Here is a 14,026-nt window from a genome sequence, read left to right as displayed (position 1 = left end):
CCTTTTGAGTGGATATTCTATTTCAAGTTCTTTAGTGGCATTTCCTATTTTTTTCTGGGTCTTCAACAAAAGGCATTATATCGTCTGCATATATCCCGTTTCTGTGGGAACGCGATGCCTCTGTGGGAGTGTACAGCCTTTAGCCAAGCCACGAGGGGTTCAACCGAGAGGGCACTCTCATTACGTGTTTGACATGGGCTGTTCCTCTTCTACTCGAGCCCGTCGTGCATATAGAGTGGGCTAGTTGTCAGATGGTAGATTTAGAGTTAGACTAGAAGCTTCAAGAACATAATATGTGGCCTGATAGAAGTTAGAGATTTTTCCTAACTTCACATCTTCCACCATGTCCTAACTTAGAGGAACACGTTTCAGGTCACCAGCTGCTCTTGTAATTTGGATGCAGTTGTATGGTAAATCGCTTAATACTGTTATTTAGCTGGTTCTTATATCTCCTTATTTTGTATGGGTTTTCTTGGCAGAAGAGGGAACTGATCCACTTTGTTGATCAAATCAGTGTGATCAGAAATACAAAGATGTGATCCATTACAAAGGGCAGGATTGGAACGCTGCTCTTTTCGGTTCCAGTATACCACCAATTATCGTACACGACATGCATGTCTAGCCACACAGCAGCGCTTTGGTTTAGTTTTTTTTAACAATATTCCAAACCTGCGAACTCGCACAATGCCACTGAGTCACTCAATATCGGTACTCTTCACACAGCTGATATTACACAATGAGCACATGGTGAGCTGGAAACTCCTACAAAGACTAGGTTTCCAGCTCAGCTTGTGAGTTGAGGCTCTGCTCTGTTGAAATCCTTTATGTATTTTGCAACCCCCTGAAAACACTGCTTCAGAAACCTTTTGTTTGTGTTTTAGAGCAGGGTAGATGTGACTGCACAAGACTTCAGGCCCCTCTCCATACCCTACACCTCCAATGTCCTTACATGGCTGCTTAGGTTGTGATACCTTAAAAGCCCCCCTCCTGCCAGCCATTCCTACCTCCAAGGCTACTCTAACACAGTTCAAATATTTTCAAAGTTGGCAGAAGGACATTTGCAAATTTCAACTGGCAGCTCATCCCAAAACCTTGCCCTTTAACCTTAAAGCCCTTTTCCCACCAATGTGCTCACCTTTACCCGTTGAACCATTAGCAGGCACCTGTCTCTCGACTTAAATCCTTTGCAGTCTAATACTCAAATATTCTTACTTTCCTATGTTTAGTACCCTCTCTCCTCAACTGTCCTTAAGACTGAGATGAGAATTCTAAACCTAAGCCTGAATAGTCTCTGAAGTGTACCGGAGACCATAGTTGTGCCTTTTTTCGTTTTCAGGAGCTCTTAGAAACATGGTGCAACAGTATTCTATATGTGAAGCCACCATGGCACCTCTTGTCCTTTTTCTCCAGAAAAGACTACAGGTAAACCCAGTATTCTGTTGTCATATCCACAAGCACTGGTAATTTGAATCTCAAGCTTCTCTACTGATTTACTTTCAAACAAAAACAATGGGCCATGTCTTTACCTGAACCTTACACATGCAGGCACAGCCTTCCAACCTCCAGTCATTGCACACAAATCCCTAGTTTTATGTATATATAGGTAGTAAGTTAAATGCAGAGACATAAAGTCTGAAAATTTACCGGAATCTAAAGCATGTTTGATCCAGTTCTTCTAGAGTAGATGCCCTCATGATGTACCAAAATAGACAACCATCCAGGATTGGGCTGCGCAACCTATGGTTAGTATGCTTGAGACACAAATACTAAGCAGCTGATAGTTTGACAGTGTAACATTTAAGGCATGGTAATGTTTGTGTAGTATGTAAAATCAAGTGGTAAAAGGTAGGCCTGATATCTGATTTCAATATTTCTTGGTGGATTTGCCGCATACTCTTTCATTAGGTGCCTTTGCCACCGGGGCATGTTAATTTTCTGCTAGAAAGCTGTTAGGAAAGGGGCTGTGAATGTTGATGAAAGAAGATCTATCATCGAAAACAAATGGGGCAAAGGTGGAGCTGTCCTACACCAATGGCATGGTTGTTCTAAAGCCCTTGGTAAGCACTGAAATTTCAACTTGGCCTGAGCATCTAATTATGGCACATTGTGCAGTTACTGTGAGGGTTTTTTGTATCATCTCTACTGTTAAACAACATGCAAAACTCATCATTGTACCTCTACAGTACAATTTAATAACAGGGAAAATGTCAAAACGCACTAGTGTGGCAAAGATGGTCATTAGAGCGTGTCTATTCCTGTGTTCAATTATGAGAACGAAAATGGCAGCAATAGATTCTGAATAGCCTGATTATCCAGAGCTAAACTAGGGCACAGGTCCTACCACTTTACAATGTAGGGTTTTTAATATGAAGGGATGGGAAATTAAGTGCTCTTAAGCTTGGCAGCCAGTGTTCAGATTTCTTCCATCCACTGTTCTGGATGCAATACATTTGTGGCATTGGTGCTAGGTATGTAGGATATGAATATTTCTATGTTACTGACTCCTTTCCTGAAGCCCAGAAATTATCTGCATACACGTTTTCAACACCACATGGGCAGTGCTTCTTGTGAATTCGTAACCTGAGTTGGCTGAGGCTGCTCAGTCTCTGGCCGTGGGTCCCCTCAACAAGCCATGATACAACTTGTGTTCTGGGTGAATGGAAGTAAGGTTCTTTTAATGTTATTTGCTTTTATCTATCAGTTTATTATTGCTTTTATCTATCTATTCGTCTATTCAAAAAGTGTTGCATGCTGGCTATTGACCATTTCGTAGCACATGCTGCAGAGTGTCTGTGCTACTCAGTGTTAATTCAATAGAACTATTTTCAACTTCTGACACATTTATTGGTTCCTTTGCAGGTTAAAATGTCACAACAAATGTACAAAAGAAGCCCCCGCTTGTATAATAACGTTCCACCCCAGCCACCCCAGTAAGTTTTGGAATTCTAATGGAACATCGTGAATGTCTACTCAATGCCCAGTGACCTTAGAGTGCCCTAATAGTTTCCCTTCTCTTTTCCAGTGGCAAAAATAAGAAGAACAGAGTCAGTGCCTTCGGACATTAATAATCCGGTAGAAAGATCTGCGGAGCCACAGTTTGGGACTCTCCCAAAAGCACTTACGAAAAAGGTATCAAGTAAACTATTATGTGGCTTGTGTCTCCTGTGGAGATTAATTTTGGAGGCTATGTATAGGGTCCCACTGCCTTTGTATTGACAGCTGTTGGGTTTAGAGCATGTGTGTGTTATGTTGCCTGCTCTCTGTTATTTACTTATTTTTAGAAGGCCTGCATTCACATCGTATTCTAGGATTGCTTAGCATCGAGGGTGTTCACTGGGGCCATATCCCACGCATCCAGCCTGTCAGCACGACAAATGAAGTAAAGGGATATGGTGTCCATTTTAATCTTATTTCCACTGCATGCATTTGGCAACTCATTCCATGGACTCTGAATAAACCCATGAGTTTAGTTGACATCTTAAAATCATGGAGCTCAGATGTAGCTGCCACAGTGGCCTGGTATTGTAAGTAAACTAAGCGATCGGGGGTGGTGGGATGGGGCGGAACGGAATGAAAATTTACATGGGTACTGCCGCCATCTCTCCTCCGTCTGTCCTCTCTCCACAAAGCAGGAAGCACACAGGCTCCCATACTCCACTAGTCAATCATGGTGTTGTGTGACATCAGCATTGTGATTGGTCTAAGCGCCATGGTTCGGTGCTCAGACAGGGACTGGGTGGCTGTGCATGTTCCCCACCCATGCGGTGCATTGCAGCCTGGTGGAGAACATGCTAAGTGTGTATGACTGTTTGGCCGGCTAAGACGGATGGCTAAACTGTCAGTTCGAGGCATGTGGGCTGCTGAATTCATATCTTAGCATAGATCGCCGCCTAGTGTTGGGTCTGGATGTTTGCACCTTGTTGTCTTGGAAGAGTCTTCGAAGTATCACAAGATAGGTGACTCCTCCCCTGGACTACAGTGCGCATGGGCATCTTCTCCATCTTCAGATTGTTTTTCGGATGCACTTCGACAACTCCAACTTCGGGACCGAAGTTTTCCAAGATTCAAAGGCCGAAAACCTTCAACTTTCGATGGTATTGTTTCCGCTCGGTATCCGTCGACTCCACAACTCTTTCCATCTATATCTGGTCGTCGACGCGGGCCGTTGGGCCTTTTCGACGCCACGTGGGCCTCCTGCCGATGGAAAGGACCCCGTTCAAAAGATGCCCACAATGTCGATCCAAGTTTCCACATAGCGACAAGCATACAGTATGCAACAGCTGCCTATCTCCGGAGCACAACGAAGAAAACTGCCCAGCTTGTGCTCAGTTCCGGTCGAAGAAGACTATCCGGAACCGAAGAGCTTCCCGACTAGAGATACAGTGGCAGGCACCAGAACCAGAAAACATTTTCGAGGATGAACATGAACTTCCAGAGGCAGCGGACTCCGACTTAGAGCTAGTCACCGTAGAAGACCAGTCTTAATCCGATGACGAGATCACACCGGGGCAAACCGTGAATACCAAAGCCCCTACCCTGCCTCCACCTCCATCCAAGGCTCCAGTCAAAGCTTCGCCCAAAAGCCTTAGCCGAGACCGAAACATAGCTTCAGAAGCCCCGCCTTCCGGTTCGGCTACAAAGACTACACCTAAGCATTCCGGTACACCGGTACCAAGTAAAACACTTCCCAAAAAGACTGTCGATTTAAAAAAGGCCACAGAGCCGAGAACGGGCACTGACACCAAAAGAATCGTCGACCCGAAAAAGAGCATCGACACGAAAAAGGTCGTCGATCCGAAAAAGTCCATCGACCCGAAGACAGCTGTCGATCCTAAGAAGACTGTCGACCCGAAAAAAGTTGTCGAACCGAAAAGGCACATCGAGCCTAAAAAGACAGTAGAGCCGAAAAAGACCGTCGAGTTGAACAAGAACGTCGACCCGAAAACAGCTGTCGAGCCGACAAAAGAAGTCGAGCTGGATACAGCTCCACGGAAACATAAGGACAAGAAAGCGACCGATCCAAAAATCTCGGCGCCAAAGCCACGGACAGTAGAAGAAGAACTTGTTCATCCTGATCCAGTGAGCCGAGGCCAAAATAGACTGTATATAGAACCTGAAACAGGACATATAGCAGTTTACAGTAAAAACAAGAGAAGACTAGACACTGAAGCTCCTTCTCCTGTTCCTCCTAAGAAAAAAGACTTTGGGACATCCCCTTCAAGACCTTTTACACCTCCTCCTTTCACTCCTAACATGCCTTATGTTCCATATTCTCCTACACCTCCACATTATAATGGTGACATGGGTGAAGATCCCCAACAGGATTTTATGGACCCTGACGATCAAGGAAACCAAGATACCACATGGGACGATCAAAACGACCCTGATGACCCATATGATACACAACCCATACCTGACCCCTCCACATACCCCACAAAGCCATCTCCTACTGACGACACTGCCGCTTTTAACCTGCTAATAGACAGAGCAGCTCAGTATCATGGCGTAGACATGCACACTGACCCTATAGAGGAGGATGTCCTATTTAACACCTTCCCAACATCAGAGAAGACTGTACGTATACTGCCTATGTTAAAGGGAGTACTAAAGCATGCATCAGACATCTTTAAAGACCCAGCTAGAGCGCGTGTACTCAATCCAAGAATTGAAAAGAAATATAAACCAGCCCCTACAGACCCCTCTTATTTTAAGGCTCAACTACCACTAGACACTCTAGTTGTTTCTAACGCTAGGAAAAGAGCAAATTCGCAAACAACAGGTGATGCCCCCACCTCCAGACAAGGAGTCAAAAATTTTAGAAGCCTCAGGCAAAAGAGTAGCTTCTCAAGCGGCTAATACATGGAGAATTGCCAATACACAAGCTCTCCTAGCACGCTGTGACAGAGCACACTATGATGAACTGGAAGGGTTATTACAACACCTACCAGAACCCTATAAGGCAAAAGCAAATGCACTAATACAGGAAGGGAAATTCATCACCAATGCATCCATAAAATGCGCCCTTGATGTAACAGATACATCCGCTAGGTCTGTCAACACTAGTGTGTTGCTACGCCGGTATGCCTGGCTCCGCATTTCTGGATTTAAGAATGAAGTGCAGTCTTAAATACTCAATCAACCCATTAACCAGGATTTCTTGTTTGGCCCTGTGGTGGATACCATCTTAGAAAAGATGAAAAAAGATACGGACACCGCTTAGACCATGGGTGCACTTCAATTTCAACAATCTCGAAGCTCCTTTCGTCTCTCCTCTTTTCGAGGCTCAGGCAGAGGCAACACATCCCAGGCCTCTTCCTCATTTAAAAATACTACACAAAGCACCTTTAATAGAGGTTCCAATAGAGGATGTTATAGAGGGAACAATAACAAAGGCAGAGGACGTGGTGGTAATAACACCAGAGCCTCCACCACCACCAAACAGTGACTTGTTCACACTCCCTCCAGACCATTTAACACCAGTCGGAGGGCGAATAACACAATTCCTACCAGTCTGGAACGCCATTACTACAGACAGGTGGGTGAGACAAATTATCCAGTATGGTTACTGCCTGGAACTCATTTCTACTCCACCCAACATACCGCCCAAACACCGTCCAATAGCCAAAGAACACATCACGCTGTTGCAACAAGAGGTGCTCTCCATGCTACAAAAAGGTGCCATAGAGCCAGTCCCATTTCAACATCAAGGGACAGGAGTATATTCTCTATACTTCCTCATCCCCAAAAAAGACGGATCCCTCAGACCAATATTAGACCTAAGACTTCCTTGCTACATTAGACCTCAAAGATGCATACTTTGTGAAGTGGTGTGACTCACTGGTTCGAGGCGGCAGACCCGTAAGCAGAGAACGGCCCGGGACCAGGGTTCAATTCCCGACGCTGCAGGGTCGTGGACCAGGGTCAAAACGGACTCGATAATTCTCGCCTCGGTGCCTACTCTAACCAGGGAACACACTCGGCAACTCTGGGCATTAAGCTTGCCTCATCTCTACAACGGCCCCCCACAGACGCCGGGGATGCCTGGTTTCACCTTGGAGATACCCAGAAAGGGACCATCTCACAGGGAAAACCAGGACGGGTTCCCCAGCGGTCTTCAGCGCCAGGATACTCCATGGAGTCGCAGTGCGCTTTACAAGTACACCCACATTTACATTTACTTTCACATCCCTATACATCCAGCTCACAGGAGATACCTCAGGTTCACAATCGAAGGTCACCACTAGCAATTCAAAGTTCTCCCCTTCGGGGTAACTACAGCACCAAGGGTTTTTACAAAATGCCTAGCAGTAGTAGCAGCACACCTCAGAAGGCAACAGATCCATGTGTTCCCCTACCTCGACGATTGGCTCCTAAAAGCCAAATCATACACTCAATGTGCCAGCCATACCTCACAGACAATCCAGCTACTGCACAGTCTAGGGTTTTCCATAAATTACCCAAAATCACATCTGCAACCCTCCCACATACAACAATATCTGGGAGCAACAGAAAATACCTCAATGGGGAAGGCATATCCAAATCCAGCCAGGATAGCCAACATACAATCTCTCATTCTAAAATTTCAGATACATCACTCTCTACCAGCTCGAGCGTTCATGCAGCTTATAGGCATGATGGCCTCCTGCATTTCATCGTCCCTCATTCTCGCCTTCACATGCGTCCCTTACAAGAATGCCTAGCACGGCAGTGGAACCAGGCTCAAGGACAATTAAAAGACCTAGTGTTGGTAGACAGTCGCGCTTACAGCTCTCTGCCGTGGTGGAACCCATAAAACCTTTCCAAGGGGCGACTATTTCAAGAGCCAGTTCCACAAGTAGTATTAACAGCGGACGCATCACTGACAGGTTGGTGAGCCCATCTTCTTCAATACACAGTCCAAGGTCTCTGGACAGTCAAACAGAAGACACTACATATAAACCACTTAGAGTTACTAGCAGTATTTCTAGCGATGAAAGCCTTTCAGAAATACTTGTACAACAAGGCTGTGTTAATCCGGACGGACAACACAACAGGCATGTACTACATTGATAAACAGGGAGGGACACACTCTCTGCAGCTGTCTCACCTAGCACAACGCATATGGAAGTGGGCGATTCCACAAAACATTTATCTCCTGGCAGAACATCTCCCAGGAATAGACAATCAGATAGCTGATCTACTGGGCCGACTTAGTCAACAAGTACACGAATGGGAGATTCACCCAAAAGTTCTTCAACCGTTCTTCCAAAAGTGGGGACATCCAGAAATAGATCTGTTTGCCACAAACGAAAACTCAAAATGCCCGTCCTTTGCCGCCAGGTTCCCACACCTGTTGTTAGAAGGCAATGCGATATGGATGAAATAGTCAGGCAGATTTGCGTACGCTTTTCCACCAACCCCACTGATTCCATTAGTGGCGCGCAAACTAATGCAACAGTCACTCACAATGATCCTGGTTGCTCCCACATGGGCAAGACAGCCCTGGTACACAACACTCCTGGAACTCTCGGTAGTCCCCCACCAAAGGCTGCCCCTTTCGCCACAATTGCTAACACAGAACCATGGAGAAATCAGGCACCCAGATCCCAATCAGATGAACCTAGCGATCTGGCTCCTGAGGTCTTAGAGTTCGGATATCTTAACTTGCCTCCCGACTGCATGAACATTTTCAAGGAAGCAAGGCGTCCCACTACCAGAGCATGCTACGCAGCTAAATGGAAAATATTTGTAATCTATTGTAATAATAATCAAATCAATCCATTGGATGCCTCCATCCAAAACTTAATTTGTTACCTGCTACCTCTTCAAAGATGTAACCTAGCATACTCATCAATAAGGCTACACCTTCCTGCTATAGCAGCATATCTTCAAAACAAACATGTCTCCCTGTTTAGAATACCACCTATCAAAGCTTTTATGTAAGGACTTAAAAGAATTATCCCTCCAAAGCATCCACCTTCTCCAGTCTGGAACTTAAACATAGTACTTACCAGACTCATGGGACCTCCCTTCGAACAACTTCATTCATGTGAACTACAATTCTTAACATGGAAGGTGGCTTTTTTAATTGCCATTACCTCCCTCAGTCGAGTAAGTGAGCTACAGGCACTAACCATTCAGGAACCTTTCATGCAAATACACCACAATAAGGTAGTACTCTGTACAAACCCTAAATTTATGCCTAAATTTATCTCCACTTTTCACATCAATCAGTCCATAGAATTGCCAGTTTTCTTTCCAAACCCGCAATCAGTAGCTGAAAGAGCTCTACACACACTAGACGTTAAAAGAGCTCTGATATATTATGTTGACAGAACAAAATCATTCAGAAAGACAAAGCAACTATTTGTTGCCTTTTCACCACAACTTAAGGGTAATCCCATTTCCAAGTCAGGAATAGCCAGATGGATCGTTAAATGCATTCAAATATGCTATCAAAAAGCAAAGCGCACTTTAACAGTTCCCCCAAGAGCACACTTGACGCGCAAAATGGGGGCATCCATGGCTTTCCTAGGAAATATTCCCTTAGAAGACATATGTAGGGCAGCTATATGGTCTACCATACACACTTTCACTAAACACTACTGTGTTGACGGGCAAGCTAAGCAACAAGCTGCTGTAGGCCAGGCAGTCCTTAAAACACCTGCAGCTGGTACAGGTAACCACCGCTAGAGGAGAAACTGCTATACAGTCTATGCTAAGATATGAATTCATCAGCCCACATGCCTCAAACGGAAAATGCTACTTATCAGTATGCATCTGTTCTTGGCATGTAGGGCTGCTGACATTCATATCGCCCACCCTCCTCCCCGGTGCCTGTCACAGCTGCAGGGTTACCTTCTTAACATACATTTACATGGTCATCTCTTACTTTTATATACTCCATCTTTGCCACAATGGCGAAAAACAATCTGAAGATGGAGAAGATGCCCATGCGCACTGTAGTCCAGGGGAGGAGTCACCTATCTCGTGATACTTCGAAGACTCTTCCAAGACAACAAGGTGCAAACATCCGGACCCAACACTAGGCGGCGATCTATGCTAAGATATGAATGTCAGCAGCCCTACATGCCAAGAACAGATGCATACTGGTAAGTAGTATTTTCCTTCCCAATTACAGAGTGCCCACCACTCTTCCCCCTGCTCTGGCCAGCCCCGCTCGCCCCCATATGCCAGTACAGAACAATAAAATAATAACAATGCGTAAAATTTTCTTTATTCTTTTTTAACTGCTCAGAGAGCAGTGGGGCGACGCTCCTCTGCCTTAGCGGAGAGGCCGCTGCTGTCTCTTAACACAAGTTGTTGAGTCCTGTAGTGAACCTTTTCGTAACCTTGTTCTCAGCATGCACCACTTCTCATATTAGTTGCTGATCTAGTTATGGTTGTGTTGGCTTAATGATAGCTGTAGCTAGCTCTCTCTCTAAAATATAAATAAAATATAATAAATGGAACCACCTAGGCCACTTTTACCCAGCCATGGAACCCCTGGAAAAGTGCAGCCTTACTGCACTTGTTTTCATGTTTATTTCATATATCTGGCCGGGGCATAACACAGGTCCCCGCAGTGTAGGGGGACTTCCAATCAGCCCAAGGTCAATGGACATCTGTGAGAGATGGGAGACTCAGAGGCCCTTCCTTACATTCTGCATGGGGGGCCCATCATTTTTAGTTACGCCACTGAGTCTGGAGATAAGCAGCATAAACAGCTCAACTTAAAATCTACTTTTCAAGGGGTTACCACAATCAAGAGCTTGAACACTCCAGTCTCTTTTCAGACAGTTCCATGTTCCAGCGCCAAGACGCCCATGGGCATTCATTGTGCTCTACAAATACATAAATCAAATCAAATTAAATGTGTAGTAAATTATTTTTCCTTCCTTGGAAGTCTTCTGTAAAGCCCTCTTTATCCCGTCCCCCCATCCAACCCACAATGATACAGCACAGTTAGTAGTGGTTTTGACAGTTGCACCTCAAATTCTACAATAAGTCTTAGTTTGTGCTAATTATGTCTGGACAGATTCTTATTTGTATATTACCGGTGCCCCTCAAGGTAAGTAACATCCCACTACCACTGATGTTGGCTTCAACTAGAATCTCATAGGAATTTGTTGTCAATAACTTTTTAGAATTAATTGTACCTCGGCACTCCAATATTTGTTATCATATAAGCATGTGCTATTAAGGGAGTTTATTCCCAGTCCTGCCCTGTTTAAAGTGTCCTGACTATTGATATCTGATATGGACAGTACTAATGTCTATATATAGAAAGAGAACATCAAAAATGTGGCATTCATTTAGTGATTTAATGTCTTATTAGATGCAGTTCCTCTCAATACACTGCTTGTTAACAACACATGATACAGTATTATTGTTGCAAGTTCTTCTTTGCTTTGATCCCGAAGAACTGATGCAGGCAGCCAATCCATTTGCCTTCCTGCTTTGGAGTTAGCTCTCACTGCTGTCCCTCTACTCTTTCTTGAATAAGGGGCAGCACTATGTCAAGTCACTACAGTAAGTGAAGTTGTTGCACAGTGTAAGAACCACCTTGTGCATGATTGATAGTGAGGTATTGTCTGCAGCAAAGGTCAGTTCTTTGGCACGGCCAAGATCAGGCAGTGGCCGCCAGCAAATTGCATCTGCTTGTCCCTACAAATGCTTGTTGCCCACACACTGTGGATGGAGGCGCAGCAACAATTCGTTTTACGTAGGACAACATCATATTTCCACTGGATCTGAGAGGAGACAGACTCGAAACTTCCAACTTTAAAATGGATGGAAGCATTAAGAGATGGATAGATGATGGATGCATTAAAGTCGAAAAGTATGGAGAGATAGATGGATAGGAGGTGGGATGAAGGGACCAACCTCATTTACACTGGGTAGGGCTTTCTCACTTTGCTGACTTGGTCGCATTTCTGGTATGAATCAAAGTGGGAGGTATTTTCATTTTCTGGCTACTCCCTTGGATAAAGAGTTAGCCTTAAAGTATACAACCTACATCCAACCTCTTCTGTTGAAAAGACAGCTGGTTAGATCAATATTGTTGCACATGTAGTTTCTGTGGAGTATCGAAGATAATCCGAATAGACAGTTCTTAACGGCATGTCCACTTCAGTGTATGCAGGTAGCCCCTCGTCACAGATTAAGCATTCCATGGTGTAAGGACATCTCATTAGTCTGCTAGAGTACTACAATACCTGAAGCGTCATCATCGGCCTATAAAATGCCACAGTATTACATTTATGTTAATTAGTCAGAATAAAGTGCAGTATCACTTCGTACCCTTAAATGTCACTGAGTATGGCCTTCAGCCAGGCCAAGCGTTTGGACCCCCAGGGACATATCCACCTCTAGCACAAGGAATGCTCTTTCACTAGAGGGACGCTGGTATGTTCAGCTCCACACAGCATATTCTATATTATATGTAGCCATGAGTGGGACATCTATGGGCATAGTTCATGTAACATGTCTGTGGACTCCTGAGTACAATGCTGCCACCTATCATTTAAAATGTTTCCCTGTTGTCATAACTTTGTTACAACAAGCATGTGTTCTCCTGGAGGAGTAGAAAGGTCATTTCCCACCTCTCAGAGGATCACTCCAGCCCTCCATGAGAGGTTAGATGGCTCCTTCCACCGTGCTACATGCCATGTCCCCAGAGAATGTTTTCCACACCGTTGTCTGCAGGCTTGAGGCCAATCCGTTGACATAGGCTGCATCACAAAATGGTGGGATGGAGCTAAAATGTCTGCACTGAACAGGCAACTATATTCCACCATCATCCATGAAAGTATGGATCCCGTGGAACTGGATTTGTTCCCAGTCCAGATAAGTAATTGAAACTACAAAAAAGTATTAAACTAATTTATTTACGAATTTGAAATCGACATGTCGGAAGGTGGGCCGTGTGTGCCAAGCTTCGAGTCATCTCGTCCAGAAGATTTGTTTTTCTGTAGCTCATGAAAACTGCCTATGGGGTTAAAAACTGGAAATTAAAGATGATAGAACAAAATTGAAATGCATTTTTTTAGAGATTGGTGTACGTTCATTAAGTAATGTTAGTTATTAAAACAACAAAAATGCTTTCCATTCGTAACGTAAAATCCACCCAAATCGATTCTGAGTAATTTCCGTTCACCAGAGTAAAAAATACGATGGTATTTAATAGGAACAAACTTCCTTTCAGACCCTTCCTTCAATTTGGCCCTTTCCCCGCCCCTCTTTGATGGATCTACATGGCGCTTGGTGTAAAAGAGACTAGTGAAAGCACTAATTACCAGATTCCAGACAGATTTGGTAAACAGCACCATAAAAAATTAGTAAATTAATAAAGCCATTTTCAATAGAAAGAGAGAGGTTTTAAGAACAAGTCGTTTTTTGCTGAGCCTGTAAATGTTCTTTTGAGTATATAACATTTTTGATAATGCTTCTTTCTGACTCTGAAATATTTAATTAAAGCCTTTGAATACCAATTCAATCCTTTGTGTTGATTTCATAGTCACAGTTACCGTGCAGACATCGCAGCAGCTTCAGACCTGTGCAGCAAATATAAATCTCTCGGTATTGAACCAAAATGATAATGCACAGCAATGATTCACTGTGAGCTAGCTCACTAACATCAATATGTACAAATCTGTTACTTCCTGCACAACATGGTGAAAGACATGTCTATTCTGTGCCTTCGTGTCCGGTACACATCTACATATTTCCCAGAGTGCACATGTGCTCACTGCACTGTTAAAATTCATGTCCACTTTTTTTTTTTATATTGGAGACCTGGTATTTGATGTATTCTTCAGATCTTGACATCTGAAGCACGTTATTTCTAGTTTGCCATTCCATCTAATAAAATAGAACTTTTGCAGAATAATTGTTGTTTCATAGAAAACCTGAGAAACAGAGAAAGTAGACAACCTTTGTTTGCAAAAGCATGGAATAAGTTGTCACATGGAAAGAAATCAAAGATTGGCTTCCTGTGCATTATGTACATTTATTAGTATATTGGTTATGTGTTTGCTTATTAGAC

The 14,026-nt window shown here is 43.9% G+C and overlaps 1 protein-coding gene across 1 annotated transcript in view; it reads left to right on the top strand.

The window, feature by feature from the left end:
- KSR1 (kinase suppressor of ras 1) overlaps positions 1-14,026 on the top strand; it is a 218,056-nt gene that overhangs the window by 57,914 nt on the left and 146,116 nt on the right. Inside the window, exons 6-7 of the mRNA XM_078679707.1 lie at positions 2,860-2,930; positions 3,023-3,129. Of these exons, the coding sequence (XP_078535833.1) occupies positions 2,860-2,930; positions 3,023-3,129 (178 nt within the window). The remainder of the gene's footprint in view (positions 1-2,859; positions 2,931-3,022; positions 3,130-14,026) is intronic.

This window comes from Lissotriton helveticus, chromosome 3_1 (assembly GCF_964261635.1).
Source record: "Lissotriton helveticus chromosome 3_1, aLisHel1.1, whole genome shotgun sequence".
Lineage (NCBI taxonomy): Eukaryota > Metazoa > Chordata > Amphibia > Caudata > Salamandridae > Lissotriton > Lissotriton helveticus.
This window is presented reverse-complemented; position numbering and strand designations above follow the sequence as displayed.